At 40.2% G+C, this 22490-nt stretch overlaps 1 protein-coding gene across 7 annotated transcripts in view; it reads left to right on the top strand.

Annotated features, from left to right (window-relative positions):
- Positions 1 to 17869, top strand: part of LOC127417329 (golgin subfamily B member 1-like) — a 63499-nt gene extending 45630 nt beyond the window's left edge. For 3 of the 7 annotated variants that reach the window (XM_051657278.1, XM_051657281.1, XM_051657282.1), the window contains 6 exons: positions 1296 to 1418; positions 1527 to 1679; positions 9786 to 9886; positions 9967 to 10080; positions 14341 to 14458; positions 16585 to 17869. In XM_051657278.1, the coding sequence (XP_051513238.1) occupies positions 1296 to 1418; positions 1527 to 1679; positions 9786 to 9886; positions 9967 to 10080; positions 14341 to 14458; positions 16585 to 16743 (768 nt within the window). In that variant the 3' untranslated portion in view covers positions 16744 to 17869. Of the gene's footprint in view, positions 1 to 1295; positions 1419 to 1526; positions 1680 to 9502; positions 9577 to 9785; positions 9887 to 9966; positions 10081 to 14340; positions 14459 to 16584 lie in introns of those variants that run through there. The other 4 variants (XM_051657280.1, XM_051657279.1, XR_007893255.1 and 1 more) reach the window with 4 other exon arrangements.
- The last annotated feature ends 4621 nt before the right edge of the window (positions 17870 to 22490 follow it).

The raw sequence follows: 22490 nt of genomic DNA on the forward strand, positions 1-22490 counted from the left end.
TACATTGAAACCTTTTACAAGCATCCTATAGCTTTCCTATGCAGCCAAGTGCATTCACTCCTAACATCCGGTTAAAAGTTCAGTTTCAGGCTAAAGATGATGTTTGCACTACTCAACCTGGTTGGCAGACATGGGACAATGGTAATCAGTACATAGATTCAGAATTCATGATGCTACATTTTATTTAAACATGGTTGGCAGTGATTTGATGAATCAGAAATAATTATGCTAATTTGTGATTGGTCAAATGCTTCAGCACTGGCTATCACTTGTTTGTTTGACAGTGCAAAGAGAGAACGCTGTTTTTTTTGTACTTTGGCAACAAAATGTCATTGTAACATAAAAGTCAAATCAAGTCAAATACATTTTATTTGTATATTTCTTTTAAATTGTTTTTTTTTTTTTTTTTTTTTTTTTTGCTTTTCCCAAAGCAGCTGTACAGAAAATCAACTGTAATGTTTGCAGCGTCTCAAAAACATGAATAACCAACACTCCATTAAAAAAAAAAAAATGCCGTGTGGCCCATATGGTTAATCCAGCCCTGTGTAGGAGCAATGTTAATTTATAACAGATCACCAAAAAATAAAAATTTCTGCCATAAATTACTCACCCACATCGTTCAAAACCAGTATGACTTTCTTCATTGGTGAAACACAAGATTAAGGAATGAGAGGATTGTGATTGTGGCCTGTCCAAGCTCCAAAAGCACATAAAAGCACTATAAAGGTTGTCCACAACACTTGTGCCTTATATTTCAATTATTTTGAAGCCATACAATAGTGTTGTGTTGCGAACAGACTGAAATTTAAGAGTTAATTCACCTTTTCACTCATTTGAAACTGGCGCTCGTGAGAATGTCTTTGTTTGCATACATGTTGCAAGCACACCTGAAACCACATTCACACATTGAGCTGTCAAGAGCTACACGTAGGGTGTGCGCATGATGTGCTGTGGCGTCAACAGAAAGTTTAAATGAAAAGGCAGAGCAGAACTTATTGTGCACATTGGTGTATTGTCGCTATTTTTGTGTAAAAGTGAACTAGTTTTGAGAATGGGTCAGTCTTCCACGCCCCCCTTACAATACGGGGACACGCCCCACACTTTGAGAACCACTGGCCTAAACTTACAACTGTTCCCTGAAATGGAACACAACATTTCATAATGTCATCATACTCTTCTATATTGGGCAACACAAACATATCAGTAAATGTTACGGAAAACTTTATTTAGTGTTGCATAACGCTTATGAAAACCACTAAAAAAGTAGGTGATGTGTATGTTTGTCTGTGTGAAAGCAGGAGTCTATGTGGGGTACAGATGTGTCTCCAGAACACTGGGTCCAGTTGCACAGCCGACTGCAGCATAGCCAGTTAGAGATCCAGCAAAGAGAATTTGGCCTCCAACAACTCAACATCAAGGTACACATCCGTCTGTTCTACCTGGACAGCAAAAATGAACTGCTATATTTACTGTCATTAATTGTGTTCTTTTGTGTCTGTGTATTATTATCCTTGCATATGTACTAGTTGCAACAGGCAATTGAGGAAAAGGCAGGGGTGTCTGCCCAGTTGAGCACTGTTTCCCAGATGCTCAGAGACACACAGGAAACTGTTAATGAGCTGCAGAACCGCTGCTATTGGCTGGAAAGACAATCACAAATTCAGTATTCAGCTGTACAGGTAAATTGAAGTCTCATTCTATAAATTTGGATTTGAAATACTGTGTGTGTGTGTGTGTGTATAAGATTAGTGCTACTAAGAAAAATGTTTTATGTTATTATGTTATGCCATTAATGCTGTCTTTATGTTCTGTCAATCAATTAAAATATTTAATCAAAATCACATAACTTTTTCATAATTAGCATGGTAACATTCATTTTTACGAAAACTAGGCTACAACCGTTTCTGTATTTCTTTCTGTATCAAAGTGCGGGAAATGCAAACATGGAACTCAAACCTGCAATAATTTAGTAATGAAACAAATTTTCCAACATTATGTAATTATTAATGTAATCATGTGTAGCGATTCTGCTGTCAGTGCACAGTCCTCTGCTGGTGTTTGCATTTCTATAAATGACAGGTGATATTTCATTGTTGAGCTTCAAAGATGATTGAACTCCACCTTAAAAGAGTGCAAATGACTGTAAAGACTTTTCTATGGCTAATCTGAAGGCTCTGATAAATTTTTTAGAAATCACACAGAACAGAATGAAACAGTTAAATTGTCAAACTGAATAAAGATGTAGACTGCTCTAGTTCTTCTATGCAATGTGTCATCATGTTCTCTGGGATATTTTCCCACAATCTTTACTATATTATGTCATATTATTTGTCCAGTCATAAAGTCATTTTTCGAGATATGTGGTGAGGTGGACTGGGGCTCATTTAAGTTTAACTTTGTTAATCCCCCATGACACAATTAGAAGTAGGGCTACAGACACAAACAAACAAAAACATTTTAAGACAAAATACAATCAACAATTACATACAAAAAAAATAAAATAACATATTGCAGGAGGTAAAAAATAATTAAATGTTAAAAAAACGAACTATTTATTTATTGTCTGTTATATAGGCGAATGGCCTCTGGCACAAAAGTAAATTTATGGCGATTAGTAAAACACCTGACAGTCCGTAGACTCCAGCCCAAAGGCAACAATTCAAATTGAGGATACTAAAGATGTGTATCAACTTTCATTATACTGTGAGCCTTCCTTATCACTTGCTGCTCATAGAATTGAGTTAGACTACGCAGAGGCAGTAATTTTTGAACAAGTCTTAACTATGGCATGCAGTCGGTTTTTATTCTTAAGAGAGAGGGAAGAAAACCAACATATAAACGAAAAACACAGAATACTCTCAATGAATGAGCTATTCAAAGTCATCGGGATAGAAATTGGAACACTGAATGAATTTAGTTTCCTCAGAACAAAGTTTTTGATGTCCCTTTTTAAAGATAGCCTCAGTGTTCTGCTCAAACTTTTCTGTTCAAAGATACTTTTATTCCTTCACTCTATCCACCCCTACACTGTGAATATAGACTGGTTGTAGCTCGGGAGCCCTTTATCTAAAGTCGACCACCATGTCCTTTGTCTTTGAGACATTCAGTTCCAGCTTCACTCTGTCACACCAGGTGATAAACTTATGTAATGCAGGGCCATCGTCCTGTTCTGAACTTGAAATCAGGGAGAGGAGAACTGTATCATCTGCACATTTTACAACATGACAGTTGGCATGACAACTTTAGCAGTCATTTGTGTAGAGTATAAAAAGAACTGGAGTAAGTACACATCCCTGAGGTGATCCGATACAAGTGTATAATGTATCCGATAGTACTGCATTTGCCCTTTGCTGCCTGCCTATTAAAAAGTCAAAAATCCATAAAACAAGCCTATGATTGACACTGATAAGTTTCTTCACCAGAATAATGGGTTGCATTCTGTTAAATGCTGATGAAAAAGCATTTTGGCAAAGACCGCCCCATTTTCCAGATGTTGGTGTAGGGTATTCAACAGAAACAGTTTTGCATCATCCATGCCTCATCTAGTGCGATATGCAAAATGTAATGGGTCCAGTACTACACCTATAACTGTAATGGACCTGTAATGGGTCCAGTTCTGTCACCTGGTCCTCGGCTGTGTGCAACACATGAACCTGCTATTGACTGTACTAAAAGAGTATCACAAAGAAGTTTTAGTGGGCATGCATCAAACGCGTTAGTATTCGCTCGCGGTCAGAAGAGTATACTCACAAAGGCAAGGACCTGGTTGACCAGGTGCGAGCCGATCCAGAACGTGCAAAAATTAATTATACCTGGGCCTTTAACCTCCCTCTCCAATGCTTTCATAACCAAAGATGTTAAAGCAGTAGGCTGGTAATCACTGAAAGAGTGAGTCCAGTGAAGCTTGAAACAAAGAATGGAACACCACACTGAACTGCTCCACACAGTGATTCTGGGTTCAACTACAAATACCATCTAGGCCAGGAGCTTTATTAAGTGGTGTAGCCTTCAGCTGTTTTAATATATCTAAAGGATGCAATTTCAAACAAGTACACAAACACAGGGTTTGTCTAAAATCCTCAATATCAGAGACGGGAACTGGCTTCCATAACATCTGTCCAGAATTTTATTAGCTCGGGTGGCACATGAAATATACAGATGATATCCCTTTAAAGCTTTATCCATGATGCAATTTTTGAAATCATTCAGTATGAATTTAGGAGAGTCTGGGGATATAGAACACATTTTGTGGGGTTTGTGTACTCATTATTGTCTCTGTTGCTATATCAGGTTTGGCCCGAGGGTATATATACACAACAAGAAACAATTGCTGAGAGAACTCATGTGGTAGATAAAACAGGCTGGTGGAGAATGGAAGCAACTCAATATCTAAAGCACAGATTTTGTCCCGCACTATCACAGTGTTCACCAAACCCACCTATCCGTAGACTTTTCATCCAAAAAGTTATCCAGTAAGGTTTCAGTAAACACCAGCAAGTGAACATTCATATTTTCATTCGAAAAGTTCCCATTAGCCTGCAACTCATCCAACTTGTAGCAAAGTGAGTGAATATTATCCAATATTATACTGGGCAGTGGAGTAAATTTTGGATTTGCCTTCAATCTGCACCTCACCCCTTCGCACTTGCCCCGTTTCCTTCTGATTTTCCTTTTAGGGGTCCAAGTTCTCTCTGGATGCCACAGTAATTCCTCTGGTGTATTCCAAGCGGGGTCTATGGGACTAGCTGCTAAACTCAGGCTTAGGATAAACTCCCTGGGTGAGCATTTAGGTACTCTCCGATTGTTCCTGTTGCAGAAAAACAACTTAAATAACAACTAAAATAAAGCACTAAAATAGAAAAGCACATGCGGCACATACTTTAAAAACAAGAAACACACAAGGGATGCCACACACAGCCCTGCCAGCTCGCCTCAAGAACAGTGCCCGGAAGTTACTGTGTTTGAGATGCAGTTTGACATTGATATTTTGAGACACAAACGCTACCCATCCATCCATCATTAATTTGGGTTTGTTAACTGAATGGAGCACCAATGTTTGTGAATCAACTTTGTGGAATTAGTGTAGTAGGACATAAAGGCTCAAGTCTGAACTACCATGGCACATTATCTTTACTAAGCACAGATAACAAACAGCACACCAACCCACAGTCATTTAGACATTGCAAAACAAGCACTGTCTTTGTTGTAAGAGCTCCTAGCAGTTTCAACCTTGAGATTTGATGCAAAGCACACCTTTCTTTTAAAAGCTCCTATCAGTTCCTGTCTTCCCCACCTGCCCTGATTCTGGGAATTCCATAGGCAGCCCTTCTGAGGACAAGCAAAACAGATGACTCATCTGCAGTGTCTGCGTCTGGCTCGCCAGTACTCCCTCCTGTTTCCCCATCGACCTTGTCTATGCCACCAGAGTGTGGTGCCTCCTCCTGCGATGAGTGATGTCTTCGCCCTCCCCCTCCCTAATTAGAGGACCCTTACAGTGGTATCAGGACTCGGTGTAGATAGTGGTGGGTTCACCATCAACATCACGTAGTGCCTCTTTGAGGGCCGTCAGTTCCGCATCCCCTCCTGGGAGGCTTCCCTTCCATATAGGGGAGAGGTTTTCCACCACGGTCCAACCATTGAGGGGCTTTCTATCCACATAGTATATGGCACCATCCACAAAGAACACCCGCACTCTGGGTAACAGTGCAGACCAGACAGTACAGGTCGGATCCTGATCAGGCTAGCGGGAACAATCGTGGTCAGTCTCTACGTCAGGGGCCAGTTCAGATGGGTTGTTTACTACTGATTGCAGCTTGTGCTGGGTTTCATTTAGATGGCGGTAGTCCAACATTAGCCGCCATCTGGCTTTTTGACAGGCCATATCGGCAAGTTACACATGAACTGACAGGGTTTTATGATCTCCAGGGCTCGTAGGTCAATGCGGTACTGTTTCTGCAGTGCAGAACCCGCACCAGGAGCATGTTGTCAGTTTTTTTGTGTGCGGCCCACACTTCGGGTACTTTGAGCATTTGGCTCCTCATGAACCCGACAAGGCCCAATCTCAGTGCAGCACTGTTGCTATGAATACCTTGGCTGTCTCATTGGCTGCTTTCAGCTTGTCTGCCTTCTCCCCACACCAGCTGAGGGTTACTTAGGTAGATTATGGCATTCATAGTCTGAGGAGGTCCATACCAAGATCAAACCATCTAGACTCAGCAGAACATAGACTTGTGTTGAGTGATCTCCCACTTCGAACTCAACAGGTTCTGAGAAGTAGGTCCACTCCCAATGTCCTGTCACCCCCTCGATTTTGATAGAGTAGGACACAAACTCATAAAATGTGCACGAATGGTCAAAACACATCACCGTTTTGCGTTTCCATCACCTTAATGCGCATTTTAACTAATGCGAAACTTGACTAGCCTGGTCAATTAAAACGTGGATTAACATCGTTGTTGTTTTTTTCAGTATGGCAAACAAATAAAATTATGAATGTTCACAATGTTTTTTCATTTATATTTTTAGGAATGTACATAGATAACTAATATCTATGAAGCAACAGTTTTTTATTTATTGAAAAAGGCTGACATTCTAAAAAAAAATTCTATATACCAATTAATGAGCTAACTAAGCTATAACTTTAATGCTGCCATTAATTTTGCATTGTTAGAGCACCTTCTACACATCAAAATGTAAAAAATACAATACAAATAATAATATTAACAATGTTAATCATAATAACTCTCACTTCACACTACTAAACGATGGCGACAAAAGTGTCCCTTTGCGCCTCCTGGCCGTGATTTTGCGAACGAGTCTCACGTGTGAAAATTTGTAGTTTTTACTAAAATGTGGAAACTGCTGGTTCCTCGTCATACTTTTTCATGGCTAGCCCATTCTGGTTCTTTGGGTTCTTTATCTGCGAGGATCCCACTTTCTGACACCAAGAACTGTATTAGGAAATAAAGACTCAAGTCTGAGTTACCTTGGCACATTGTCTTTATTTAGCACAGAGAACAAACAGCACACCACACCAGTTTTTTAAAACTTTAACGGGGTTTTTATGACCAGCAAAAATAATGAAGGAAAAATAGATTATTCCAAAAACTATCATGCGATTCAATGCTTCCCTACTAAAGTCATGAGACCTACATAAAATAAGCTAAGTACAGTTCCCTCTTTGCCTGAAAAAAAAAGTTTGATTGTTTTAATTTTGTGAGAACAGAGAAAAATGTCTGTATCAAGGAATTCTTTGTGATAATTCAGTGCTTCTCCTGCTTCCATTTTTCTTTCATGTTTTTGCCTTGGCTATTACTAAATAAAACGGATCAACCCCATTAAATACAAAAATAAAAATAATGTGTGAGGTATTTATTATAAACACTGACAAATCTGCGATTCACTTCAGTGAATAGATGAATTGAGAATACAGGATGATTTTAAACTGATTTCAGCTCCATCAGCTGAATTGTTATCTCAGTCACAGTCAATATCATGATTGTAACAGAAAATATTAGCACAATTACATAGAATGATAAAAAAATATATATATATAAAACTCACCAGAGCCTGTGTGACCTTGTTGACCTCATAGCAGCTGAATTATGGCAATAGGATCTTCAAAATGCATGCTGACTTTGATTGTGCCTGTTTTTAAAATGTTTCATAAATCTGACTGTGTTGACAAAACGTAAAGACAACTGTGAAACCTTATAAAAGAGTTTTTTATATGGACATTAAGTTTCATAAAGAGCATCGGTAGACTGATTCCATTATCCTTCAGATTCCAATATCCTGCACAATTAATCAAAGTAACATAAAAATGGCGAGATGGTCTCAGGCTGCGATTGAAGACAGACTTGTTCTGTGTGTATTTCATAATAAGCAGGTGATGCGCTGATCTGTGTGCAGGCGGGGGCTCATGGGTTCATGTTTTTAGCACATTAAGAGCAGTTCACAAGCATTGTGAAAGAAAAATACTGCATGATCAAGCATTCGCGCAATTGACCCTTTGGTAAGCCCCGCCTTAAAAGCGCGTCCGACCAATCCTGTCTTAGCAACTGTTGCCCTGCCATCATTACTCTGACACGCGTTTACTATTTTCCAAGGACAGTCTGTGGAAGTAATGTGTGTTGAGTACTTTAAGCAGGATTTTATCAAAATAATCCAAAAAATTTAAAACACATTGGTGCCGGGTCATTTGTAATAGTGACACGAGTTACCCAGAGAGGATACACGCAGTGTTTATTTTCTTTATTTAAAAAAAATAAATCTGGAGAAGAGCATGTTATGGATTAAACTGTGTCAGCCCTCATTCCTAAATGAACATATAACATCTGCAACGACACCTACATTTACTCCAAGGTAAATTAAAGCTAATAACTGAACGTTAATTAATTTATGTATTGATTCAAATCATAGTGAAAGCGATAATAAATAAACAGTTCTCATTTATAACAGAAAATTAGATGACAGCATTTCACTGTATGCGAAATATTGTAAACTACACACTGCACTTTCAGTGTCAAAATAAAAGCTCCAGGTGAATGTGAAGTGTCAAAATAAAAGACCCAGGTGAAGTAAATAGGAATGAAATATATTACTTCTCTATAAAACAAATCTAATCCTCAAAATAATAATGATAATTCAGTATTATATTATAATAATAAACTTGACTGGGTCCCATAGTAATGATTTAGTAATATGCAATATTCTGGAACTAGGTTCCAAAAAATAAATGGAGTAGTTTTAGGGCATGTTGTTCATTCACAAAAAAATTACTTTTGCGCCATTTCAGAGCATTTCGTGAGCATAAATACATAATTATGGTGATATATATTGAATATCGTCAATCGGCTAAAAAATTCCTAGATATAAGTTTTGTAGCCATATCGCCCAGCCGTGGCATAGTACTAATCTTTCATTAAAAGAGACATATTCTATCATTTCAACCTATGGCGTGAGTTTGGGGCACGACTATCTGTTTGTTCAGTCAACACAAAGTCTTTTTAGCAAATCAACACTCGATGACCACATTTGAAATGCTCCTGTGCAGGCTGAGCAACTATTTTTCTATGTTAACAAGCGGCATACAAGTGCAGCTCCTGTCTACTTGAAAGGGGAAACACTGAAATCCCCAATATGGTTGGTCAAGATTACAATCAAAGAACATATTTCAAATCAGTAGTAGAATCTGACAACACTGGTATCATAAATTGTGCTTCTTTATCTCATATTATGCTAAAATCAATGTTTTCCCAGATTGTCTAGCTAATGTGCATGCACATTCTCGAGTTGATTGACAGGCTATGTCTGTATCTAAAAAGTGATTGGCTCTTTTACCTGTAAGGTGGGACTTGCTTACATCCATTGGCCATTCCAATTTCTCCCATACATTTTAATAGAATTGATCCATCTCTGCAAAATAGTGTCTGGTCAACAGTAAATGTGGGATGTGTTCAGAAAGCTGTTTGAATTTGTTTATTTTTTCTATTCCGTTCAGTTGCGCTAGTGGAAATGACACACTTCAGCTTTAAAGAGGAATGTTTTAATAGCACAAGAGTGTTACACTTTTAGGTGAGATCAACCTACAATATTTTATAATATACAACCCTGCATATTAAGCTGGGATACAAGGAAATTTTTTAACATGGTTTATGTTCTTAAGAGCCAATGAAATGCAGTTACTGTTGCCTCTGGTCTCCCCTACATCTTTCTTTTAAACAGGAATGCAGAAAAGAGTCAATGTGTTAGAGTCAATATACATGTCTCTCTTCATTTCTCAGCAGGGTTCGGTCTCCGCAGAAGTCCCACCAGGAGCCCCCCAGGAACGGGTCAGTGCCTTACACATCCCAGATGCATCAGACAGCAGGGATCTCAGGATCAGGTTTGTTGGAGACTTTGTAGAAGTTTATTTTATGTTGTAAGCTGTTCGTGTTATTTGACTTTATTGAATGTTTTGTCCAGGCTGACAGAGGCTGAGCTTCATCTGTCTCAATTAAACTCCAGATTAGAGGAGGAGAGATCCAGGAGAGAGGCTGCAGAGGAAGCTGTGCGCTTGACTGAACAGAGAGTTACAAGGTACAAGATAAAAAAAAATATTTTTTATTTATTCATTACTGTTTTGGAAGTAACAAGTAGAATTTGAATAAGGAACCATTTACTTAGCTGTTTGTTTAATTTACTGACAAACACTGAAATTTGAAACACAAAAATTGAAATCTTCTCCCTTCAGCATAATGTAGTTATGCATAATGCAAGTGAGCAGAAAGTTATCATAAAATAAAAAAAAGCATACTTTGTGTGTTTACATACTAGATAAACATTTATGTGTGGTTATAAAACAGGGGTTATCAGGGGTTGTCAATTTGGGAAGAACCTCAAAGACACTGAGCTTACTCAAATAATAACTGACTTGTATTACACATAGATAACTAATATAACTAATAATATTATATTCATGCTGTATAGCCAGAGGAAAACTGGCTCTCCCAGCTGAGCCTGGTTTCTCCCAGGTTTTTCTCCAATAACTACATCTTATTGAAATTTTGGGATCCTTGCCAGAGTTGCCTTTGGCTTGCTCACTGGGGCCCTAAAGACAAATCATTTTTAAGGCCTGATTTTCAATCACATTTTTCATAGACGTTACAGAATATCTCATCTTGGTCAGAGGACTTGATGTCATTTGTTAATTTAGAAAAAACTTTCACATACCTCAGTGGACTCACCTTTTTTCCCCCCATCTGACATGCATTGACTTGCCCTCTTGCATAAATAGATATCGGAGGCACAGATATTACTATAAAGGTGGAGACATGGGCATTGTGTACATTGTCAATAGTGATGGGTCGTTCACAAATGAGTCGGCTCTAAGAGCCGAATCTATTTATAAAAAAAAATTAAGATATGAATAATCAAAATATTTAAATGTATAGAATTAATGAATTCAAAGAACGGAAAAATAAATAAAATAATATAGGCCTAAATGCACAAGCACACACACATTTGTTCTGACTGTCTGCTCAGACTAACAGCCTCACCTGTTGTTCCTGTCAATCAGACATGCAGTGTCAACCAATGAACCAAAGATGCGTGAGGGAGGAGCCAGCTTATTATGTTGTTCAGATTGTATTCGTTTTGAATTGTTACATTTATATGCACTTTGTTTATATACATTAAAAAAAGTTATACTTAAAATGTACATGTGTAATAGCATCCTTTTTTACATTTAAATTTGTGGGATGCTGCAGTTTTGCAAATTGTTATTTATATTTCTTTGATATGGTGCAATATTCTATTATGCTTGTAACACGACAGGCTAGGATGGAGGATCTAAGTGCAGCCTTTAATAGAATCAAAAGATGAACAAAGTAACTCAGAATAAGAAAGAAAACAAAACACAGGGAACCCGGTACAGAACATGATAATACATGTGAAAACTGACAAAGGAAACAGGGAAAATACGGGCTTAAATACACAGGGACAAACAAGGGAATGAGGAACACCTGTGGAAACAATCAGGGGAAAACCAATCATAAAATGAAACTACAAAAGGACTACAAACTAACAGGAAACAGAAACATGGGAATTAAACAAGAATTTCAACATAAGTCAATACAAAAAACAGGTGACAGAGCCCCCTTTTATGGAGGAAACAGATTGTCCATGGGGTGTGGGGGAAACAGGTAGTTCAGGGGGGCACAAGGGGTAAACAGGCAGTTCAAGGGGGTAAAGGGAGCAGAGGAACAAGGCAAAGTCAGGGAGGCTTGAAACAAAGGCAGAGACGGAGGGATGGAGAGCCAGGGCGATGCTGCAGGCTCGGAGGACCAAGTAGACCAGAGCAGATCAGGCAGACGGTCAGGAGACCAAGGAAACCAGAGCAGATCAGGCGGACGGCCAAGAGACCAGAGCAGATCAAGCGGATGGCCAGGAGACCAGGGAGACCAGAGCAGATCAGGCGATGGCCAGGAGACCAAGGAGACCAGAGCAGATCAGGCAGACAGCCAGAAGACCAGGGAGACCAGAGCAGATCAGGCGGACGGCCAGGAGACCAAGGAGACCAGAGCAGATCAGGCGGACGGCCAGGAGACCAAGGAGACCAGAGCAGATCAGGCGGACAGCCAGGAGACCAAGGAGACCAGAGCAGATCAGGCGGACAGCCAGGAGACCAAGGAGACCAGAGCAGATCAGGCGGACAGCCAGGAGACCAAGGAGACCAGAGCAGATCAGGCGGACAGCCAGGAGACCAAGGAGACCAGAGCAGATCAGGCGGACAGCCAGGAGACCAAGGAGACCAGAGCAGATCAGGCGGACAGCCAGGAGACCAAGGAGACCAGAGCAGATCAGGCGGACAGCCAGGAGACCAAGGAGACCAGAGCAGATCAGGCGGATGGCCAGGAGACCAAGGAGATGACATCAAGGTGGGGACTGACCAAGACAGGGTCAGGAGGCCTGGGAGGCGGCCGCTGGTCCGAGACAGGGTCAGGCGGCGGAGCCGCTGTAGGAGGAGTCTCTGGGGGGGTGGGCGGAGCCGCTGGAGGAATAGTCTCTTGGGGAGAGGGCGGAGCCATGGAAGACTCTGGGGGCAGAGCCGTGGAAGACGGAGCCGTGGGAGGCTCGAGGGGCGAAGCCATGAAAGGCGAAGCCGTGGGAGGCTTGAGACAAAGAGTCCTGGATGAATGGGAAACGACCTCCATGTTCGAGAACATGGGAAGAAACTCAGGAACGACCTCTGTGGTCGTGGGCATGGGAGGAGACTCGGGAACGACCTCCGTGGTCGTGGGCATGGGAGGAGACTCGGGAACGACCTCCGTGGTTGTGAACATGGGCTGAGACTTGGAAACGACCTCCATGGTCGTGTACATGGGAAGGGACTTGGGAACGGAAACTTTTCATCTCTTCCTCCTCCTCTGGATGGCTGAAGTTGGCAACGCTGGCTCTGGGACGGGCGAGGCTGGCAACGCTGGCTCTGGGACGGGCGTGGGCGTTGGCTTGTTGACCGTGGCAGGTGTGGGCGTTGGCTCGTTGACCGTGGCAGGTGTGGGCGCTGGCTCGTTGACCGTGGCAGGCGTGGGCGCTGGCTCGTTGACCGTGGCAGGCGTGGGCGCAGACAGTTTTTGAGGTCTTCATGGACCTACGCACCGACATTAGTGGCAGCTCATACAACTTGGAGACAGGGGCCATGGAGGGCTTCGACAAGGGAGCTGAAGACGTAGGTTTTGGCCCGGGGTTCCCGCCATAATCTACTGTATAAAGGGAACTGCAAATTTCCAGAGTCTTCTCCACATATTCGCAGAGCGTCCAGTGAGGATCAGATGGAGGCATGAGTTCTCTCAGTGTACTATTCAGACCGGCCCGGAAGAAAACCACCAGAGAGCGGTCTGGATAGTGCACTGCACTACATTTGCCAGCTCTGAAAACTCACGGACGTGATCCTCAACTGGACGGTCCCCTTGTTGAAGGAGCAGAATTCTTATGGCCGCTAGATCCATTTTTTGGTCAGTTTTTCTGTAACATGGCAGGCTAGGATGGAGGATCTAAGTGCAGCCTTTAATAGAAACAAAAGATGAACAAAGTAACTCAGAATAAGAAAGAAAACAAAACACATGGAACCTGGTACAGAACATGACAATACATGTGAAAACTGACAAAGGAAACAGGGAAAACACTGGCTTAAATACAACGGGACAAACAAGGGAACGAGGAACACCTGTGGAAACAATCAGGGGAAAACCAATCATAAAATGAAACTACAAAAGGACTACAAACTAACAGGAAACAGAAACATGGGAATTAAACAAGAATTTCAACACAAGTCAATACAAAAAACAGGGAATATGTGACAGTACTGTTCAGATTGTATTCGTTTTTAATGGTTAGATTTATATGCACTTTGTTTATATACATTAAAAAGTTATACTTTAAATGCAAATGCAAACCAGTGCATTTTTAAATACATTGTGGTTAAGGTAGAGTATGAATTCATTTAATATTTTGATTAGAATTGTTTTAACATCAATCATAGTCAAACTATTGCAAACTGTTTGACTTGAAAAAATACAAAACATTTTTTTTTTAAAGAGCCGTTTGGGAGCCATAAGAGCTGGCTCTTTTTGGTGAGCTGAGCCGAACGAGCCGGCTCACTGAAAAGAGCCGGAATGCCCATCACTAATTGTCAACTGTGACCTTGTAAAATAATTTTACATATGAAAGATACTTGTGAACTCATGAAATAGGAAGCTTAGCTTTGCTAGTTTGTATACACCATTTTGTTCCTTCCTCATCAGATTTTCAGTGTGTATGTGGATGTATTTGCAGTTATTCTGTTTGTGTTTGTTTCAGCATGGAGTCAAACACATCCTGGTCTTCTCAGAGGGACTTTAGCATTGAGCTGGAAACAGATGAGGAACAGTATGAAGCTCTTATTCTAGATCCAAACCAGCACCTACTCATGCGCAAGGTACTACTACACAACTCCCATTTCACATTACTGCTTCATTAAGGCTTCCAGTCATCACCTGCAGCTAATTTAACCAGGGCTGTCAATCGAAAAACATTTTCAATATAAATTAATTACATGATGTGGCAATTTATTACCAAAAAGGTAATTATAGAAATAGACAAAAATAAATAATAGTATACAATAATTAAAACAATGATAAATAAAGCTCTGGATAAAATTAAGAGACCACTGCAAAATTATCAGTTTCTCTGGATTTATTATTTATAGGTATGTGTTTGAGTAAATTGAACATTTGTGTTTTATTCTATAAAGTACTGACAACATTTCTCCCAAATTCAAATAAAAATATTGTCATTTAGAGCATTTATTTGCAGAAAATGACAGCTGGTCAAAATAACAAAAAAGACGCAGTGTTTTCAGACCTCGAATAATGCAAAGAAAAGTTCGTATTCATTTATCAACACAATACTAATATTTTAACTTAGGAAGAGTTCAGAAATCGATATTTGGAGGAATAACCCTGATTTTCAATCACAACTTTCATGCGTCTTGGCATGCTCTCTACCAGTCTTTCACATTGCTGTTGGGTGACTTTATGCCACTCCTGGTGCAAAAATTCAAGCAGCTTGGCTTTGTTTGATGGCTTGTGGCCATCCATCTTCCTCTTGATCACATTCCAGAGGTTTTCAGTGGGGTTCAGTTCTGGAGATTGGGCTGGCCATGATGTGGCTTGCTTCATGCATCCTTCACAAAGACTAATCTGCCCAATTCCAGCCTTGCTGAAGCACCCCCAGATCATCACCGATCCTCCACCTGGTCGTCTAATGGTTAGACGGAGACCTGGAGAGGCCTTCATGCCACAGTGTCTTGCACCCACTGTGAAATTTGGTGGAGGATCGGTGATGATCTGGGGGTACTTCAACAAGGCTGGAATCAGGCAGATTCGTCTTTGTAAAGGACGCATGAATCAAGCCACGTACAAGGTTATCCTGGAAGAAAACTTGCTTCCTTCAGCTTGGACAATGTTCCCCAACTCTGAGGATTGGTTTTCCTGCAGGACAATGCTCCATGCCACACAGCCAGGTCAATCAGTGTGTGGATGGAGGACCACCGGATCAAGACCCTGTGATGGCCAGCCCAATCTCCAGACCTGAACCCCATTGAAAACCTCTGGAATGTGATCAAGAGGAAGATGGATGGCCACAAGCCATCAAACAAAGCCGAGCTGCTTGAATTTTTGTGCCAGGAGTGGCATAAAGTCACCCAACAGCAATGTGAAAGACTGGTAGAGAGCATGCCAAGACGCATGAAAGCTGTGATTGAAAATCAGGGTTATTCCTCCAAATATCGATTTCTGAACTCTTCCTAGGTTAAAATATTAGTGTTGTGTTGATAAATGAATATTAACTTTTCTTTGCATTATTCAAGGACTGAAAACACTGCGTCTTTTTTGATATTTTGACCAGCTGTCATTTTCTGCAAATAAATGCTCTAAATGACAATATTTTTATTTGGAATTTGGGAGAAATGTTGTCAGTACTTTATAGAATAAAACAAACATTTTCATTTTACTCAAACACATACCTGTAATTAGTAAATCCAAATAAACTGATAATTTTGCAGTGGTCTCTTAATTTTTTCCAGAGCTGTATATAATACGTTTTATAATTCAGATTATTGAAATACATCTATGTATATAGTGGCAGTAAAGCATTTAGATAATATGAAAAGTAGCTTTAAAAGTCAACATTTTGTTTTTTATTTCCAAATTGAGCAAAACCCTATTTATTGGCCAAATTCCGTCTGTGCTATTTGTAATTGTTGGTTGATGTACGTCAGACAGACACTTTTGGACTGTCTCACTTTGGCTACGTCACACTAGTTTTCAGTGCCTCTAGTAATAAACATTGTGTTTTTAGGACTCTGTGGTAAGTTAAACACAGTTTAGTTCTTTAAAAAAAGGATCTTGAGATCCATGTGTTCTGTTGTGCACGGTCCAGCTACCTATGTGTAGAAAGAACTACCTACTGATTCCAAGCCAAACTTTCAAGTAATCTCCAATTTTTTATGTAATGCTCAATTTCAGTTTTGAGTGTGCCTAAATGTTGTGTTGTGTTTTTTAGATGAAGAGTGGGGTGCACTTATGCCGCCGTTGGCTCAAAGGAAGGAGCACATACTGTTCCAAACTGCTGACATCCAGGGCGAAGTCACGCTACATATTCATGGCATACCTTCTTACACTTCATGTGCTGGTTTTCATGTGCCTCAGTGGTGCCCTCTAGAGGACAACCACCATCAAAATTACACAAATGAAGCATTCACCATAAACTTTAGTCTGAGCAGTATAATGAGAAGGCCCTCAATCTACACTGCATCATAATGACGGTACAGGAACATCTCATCGGTTGCACACTGAAATGGTGTAAAGCAGAACGATTTACTGTAGTTTTCTGAAACACACTACAACATTCAGCTGAAACATACCCCAGATCACATTGTCATATTTCAAGCAAATAAATTCCATGTAGGCTTCAACATCAGCTTTTAGAATGCCAGAGACCTTGTGTATATTCACATACATACAAACTGTCATTAGACATTGATTTCTACCTGCTGAAATGGCTATGCACTGAAATCTTTAATGATTTAGTTTCTCAAGCAATGATGTTTTGCACATTCTACACTCAAATAAGCTGAAGATACATTTGAGTTTGTCAGTCTTGATTGGCTGCACTGGAAATAAATATGTGAGATCAAAAGTATAATGTATTTAAAGTTCTATATATACAGAGAGAATACTTAAGAGTAATTGTTTTGTTGGTACACTAAATGCGCAGAACTTTTCATACCAGTTCAAAGTACAAATCGGTTCTAACTTTTGATAAGCCTTATGTGTTTTACTTGCGTATTGCTGTGCAAAAACACTGGCATTAAAGGGTTCGATCACACAAAAATAAAAACTCTGTAATCATTTGCGCACAACCGTGTTGTTCCAAACTCTTTACTTTCTTACTTAAGTGGAGAAAAAAAAAAAGAGATGTTAGGGACTGAGAAAGCCTTAGTCATTTATGAATAGTGAATGAGGCTATCAGTCCCTAACATTCTGCTTAACATCTCCTTTTTTGTTCCACAGTCGAAAGAAAGTCATACAGGTTTGGAACAACATGGGGGTGGGTAACTTATTTGGGGTAAATTATTCTTTTGACACTACATTTAGTTGTGGACTGAGTTTTGCATGTTTCTGTTGCATATACTTAATAGCAAATACTCTGATTTATTTACATGCTGAGCCACAATGTAAACTGTGTACAGCAGTCACAATACCTTGTTGTGCATAAATATCTATAAATGGAGTATTATTCACAAGGAAAAGAGTGAATCTTTTTAAATTAAACTACTGAGACCTTCCATGTTGTCTGGTTTTCTCTTACACATGCACATGAATTACACATGAACATGCACTTTGACAAGGGCCAAATTGTTAAGGCCAGATGTCTGGGTCAGAGCATCTCAGAAACGGCTAGGTTTGTGGGGTGTTCCTGGCCAGCAGTGATGATTAACTACCGACAGTGGCCCGAGTAGGGACAAACCACAAACCGGTGACGGGATGTTGCTTGGGCGGCCAAGGCTCATCGATGCGTAAGGGCAACGCAGGCTATTCCGTCTGGTCCGGACCGACAGGAGGTCTACTGTGGCACAAGTCACAGAAAATTGTAATGATGGTTATGGGAGGAATGTGTCAACCAGGGGCGTAGTTATAAGGACTTGACTGAGACCTTTCTTCTTCTAAAAATATTTATTTGTGTTCTGCTGAAGAAAGACAGTCATACACATCTGGGATGGCATCAGGGTAAGTGATTTATGAGAGATTTTTATTTTTGGGTGAACCATTCCTTTAGAAATATGAAAATGTTAGAATCTGCTATGCATTTGACATTTTACTCAGATTTACACAAAATCTGAGCCAGTGCAGCAACAGAAGAGAAGCAAGAATATGTACAGGTATTTGTATTATGTGAGTTGATTTTTACATTTTCTAAAGCAAATGTGAGTGGTTCTGGAATGAGCCAAATTCACAGCCACATTGCTAGGGCAATAGAATATAGACACACACAGGAAAAAAATAAAACAAAACTAAAACAACAACATAAAATACAATAATCAAGTATAATAAAAAAAAATAAAAATAAAAAACTCTAAATTACTCCCTCCACCGCCTCTCCTCGAGAGTCCCCCAAAAATGCTAAGTAATTGCCCCATTTCTTATTGTAAGAATCCCTAACCCCCATCCTTATGCTCGACCCCCCCCTCGAAGGCAGCCACCCTCCCCATCTCCGCGCACCACTCCAGGAACGAGGGTGCTCCATCCGACTTCCAACTCCTCAAAATAACCTACCTACCAATCATCATACTGGTCAAAACCCAGTCCTTCATGTACTTATCCTTCAAATCCATGACCTCCCTATCTCCCAAAATACAGAGTCGGGGGCAGAATGAGACCCGAGTTCCAAACACATCACACACAAAACTTTGCACCTTCAGCCAAAATTCTTGGATCTTACGGCACCCTCAAAAAACATGGATGGTGTCTCCATCTTCAGAATGGCATCGCCAGCAGATGGATGTGTCCTTAAGACCAAGCCTATACAATCTAAAGGGGGTCCAAAAAAATCTATGTAAAATCTTAAATTGCATAAGGCGAACCCTTGCATCTCTAGATGCAGACTTTATGTTTTTTAGAATCCTAGCCCACACTCCCTCCTCCAATAACAGATTTAAATCTTCCTCCCATAATCTTTTGAGAGAGTTTAAAGCTCCATCCCCCAGACTCTGAATTAACAGGGAGTAATACACTGATGCCTCATGACCCTTCCCAAAAGCAGCAATCACCACTTCCAGAGTATCTGCCGCTCTAGGGGGGTTTATGCTACTCCCAAAAACAGAGCAGAGCAGGTGGCGCAGCTGTAAATACTTTTAAAATTGAGATCTGGGAATCCCAAAATGTTGGATCAAATTTTCAAAAGATCTCAATACTCCACCCTCATACAGGTCACCAAGTGTATTAACCCCCCTCACAATCCAATCTGACCAACAGAAAGGGGACTTATTAATACATAGTTTAGGGTTCAGCCATATGCTCGAGGCTACATTTAAATAAATATCAGAATTAAACACTCTGGACACTTTTGTCCATATCGAGTGCAAATGCAAAATAACGGGGTGTGACTTAACCTCTCCAGCTAGTTTAATCGAAAGGCTTTGCAGTGGCAAGATAGGGGCAAGAACTTCCTTTTCAATACAAAACCAGGGAGGAGCTCTCTCAGGTGGAAGCGTCCAATGAGCCAAATGTCTAAGACCGAATGCATAATAATAAAACAAAATCTTGGGTAGGCCAAACCCACCTTTGTCAATCGGCCTATGTAACTTACTGAAATTTAACCTGGCACGCTTACCATTCCAAATGAAGGACTTCGCTATGCGAGCAAATTGTTTGAAATAAGAGCGGGGGACATCTACAGGGAGAGACTGTAGCAGGTACAATTCATTTTAATAACATTAACCTTCCCAATCATCGATTAGTGTAATGAAGCCCACCTGTCCACATCATTCGAAAACCTTTTTATTAAGGGATCAAAATTATCTCTGACTAAATCAGACAAATTTGCTGGGAATAAAATTCCCAAATACTTAATTCCCTGTTTGGGCCACTGGAAGGCACCCGGCTGGAAGGCCGTTACTGGACAGTACGCTGTCAAAGCCAAAGCTTCGGATTTAGACCAATTGACTTTGTATCCTGAGAATTTGGAAAAGGAGTTAATAATTCTGTGGAGGCAAGGCATAGTTTTCCTGCTTTGTCCCCCGACTCAAAGTATGACTGTCTTGCCCTGAATAACCAAAACTCCATTTTCCGTGACAAAATAGTATTATATCTATATTTCAATCGGGTCAATTCTCTGAGGCCATCAGATGACATATGGCGCTTCAGCTCTGCCTCGGCACTTTTAACATTTCCTTCCAACTCCACAAGTTCTTGTGCTTTGGATTTTTTGGTGAATGAGGCATATTGTATGATCCAACCCCTAAAAACCGCCTTAAGTGCCTCCCAAGCCACGCCCACAGAGGATACTGAGGACCAGTTGGTCTCCATATAAACATTGATTTCAGTCTTTAACATTTGTTGCAAATCAGGATTTTGCAAAAGGGACACATTAAGGCGGCAACTATATGATTTCTTTTTCTCTGTATATGGCAACACCTCTAAACTCACCAGGACGTGATCTGAGACTAAGATATTTCCAATTGAGCAATCAACAACAGATGAAATGAGGGATTTGAATATTTAAAAAAAAACTATTCTAGAATAAATCTTATGGACTGATGGAAAAAAATGTATAGTCCCTACCGGATGGGTTCAAAAGTCTCCAAATATCCGTAAGACCAAGATTTTTACACATCCTGTGAAGCGTCGATGTTGCTCTAGGGGGTTTACACACTTTTGCTTCACTATGATCAAGGATTGAGTCCATCAAAAGATTAAAGTCTCATCCCAATATTATATCATGAGGGGTGCCAGCGGCTTGCAGCATCCCTTCAAGATCTATAAAAAAGCCCTGATCATCAGCGTTAGGTGCGTAAATATTAGCCAAAATCAACCTTTGCCCTTGAATTTCAGCTAAAACAATAATGACTCTCCCTAATTTATCTTTAGTCTGTTTGAGACATTTGAATTGTAGATGTTTATTAATCAATATAATGACTCCCCTGCTCTTACTTGAGCCAGCACAAAAAAAACATGTCCACCCCATATCTTCCCAATTTTTTTCAGCTTCCTGCGGGGAGAGATGTGTTTCTTGAAGAAACACTATATCATATTTCTTACGTTTAAGAAAAGTAATAACCTTTCTTCTTTTTATGGGGTGCCCCAACCCATTTACATTCCATGTGGAGAGAGATAGTACACTTATATTAACATTTGACATTTTGATATAGTAAAAAAAATTAATTGTGTGTCAAAAACAAAATTATACAGACCACATTCCCCATTAGTGAAACAATCAAACCCCGAACTTCCCCCCGAGCAAAACAAACAGAAAAAAGAAAAACGTGCGCATTAACCCCGCTCACGAAAGTGCCAACCGGCGACAATCCCTCTAAACTCAAAAGATCCATTAATGTCTACGAGCACCCACGACAACTTTGCCATCGGATTGCTCAATTTTGCCTCACAAATTTGTGAGGCAAAATTACATAACAGAAAATACTTTGTAAAATAAACCCCAGCAAATAGGAAGAATGAACACAAAGGACGTATAGATTCATTCACATAACTGTCTCAAAGGTGTGAACTTCCACAAAACAAATTCCAGCTGATATAAAACGTTCAGATATGTTCAGTGAGCCGGCTGTTATGAGTTCAGCGGATGACGTAATCATTCCAATGTCCCGTAAAAATACTCAACAAAACAAACTACAGCCAGCAGGAGGAATAAGCACGAAGAATGAACAGATTAATCCACAGCTGTTCGAAAGGAGTGTTATTAAATAAAGCAAGCTCCAGCTGCTAGGTGGAACCAATACAAAAAGAAACAAAACCGGCATCCCGGTTCCCCGGATGGTCGACTCAGTTCACTCGGAAGCCGCATAAACGTTTATACCATGACTTACACAATCCGTCAACTTTATAAAAGACATCCTTTGTGTGAGCATGTAGATATTTTGCGGTCATCCGTAGTGTCCACTCTCAAACTGGCCGGGAACTTCAATGCAAAAGTAATCTTTCATCAATGCAAAAGTTTCTTTAAGGCAAAGTGTTATTCACAAAACAGGCTCCAGCCGCTCGGCGGAGCCAACGCAGTTTACTCACCCATTGATTCAATAAAAGACATTGCCTGATTGGGACATATAAATACTTTGCGACCGACCTTCATTTCTATTCTCAGTTTGGCCGGAAACATCAGAGCAAAAGTGATCTTTTTCTGATGTAAGCGTTTCTTACGTTCCTTGAACCGATCGCGTTTCTCTCTTGTCG

This window comes from Myxocyprinus asiaticus, chromosome 26 (genome assembly GCF_019703515.2).
Source record: "Myxocyprinus asiaticus isolate MX2 ecotype Aquarium Trade chromosome 26, UBuf_Myxa_2, whole genome shotgun sequence".
In the NCBI taxonomy this organism is placed as follows: domain Eukaryota; kingdom Metazoa; phylum Chordata; class Actinopteri; order Cypriniformes; family Catostomidae; genus Myxocyprinus; species Myxocyprinus asiaticus.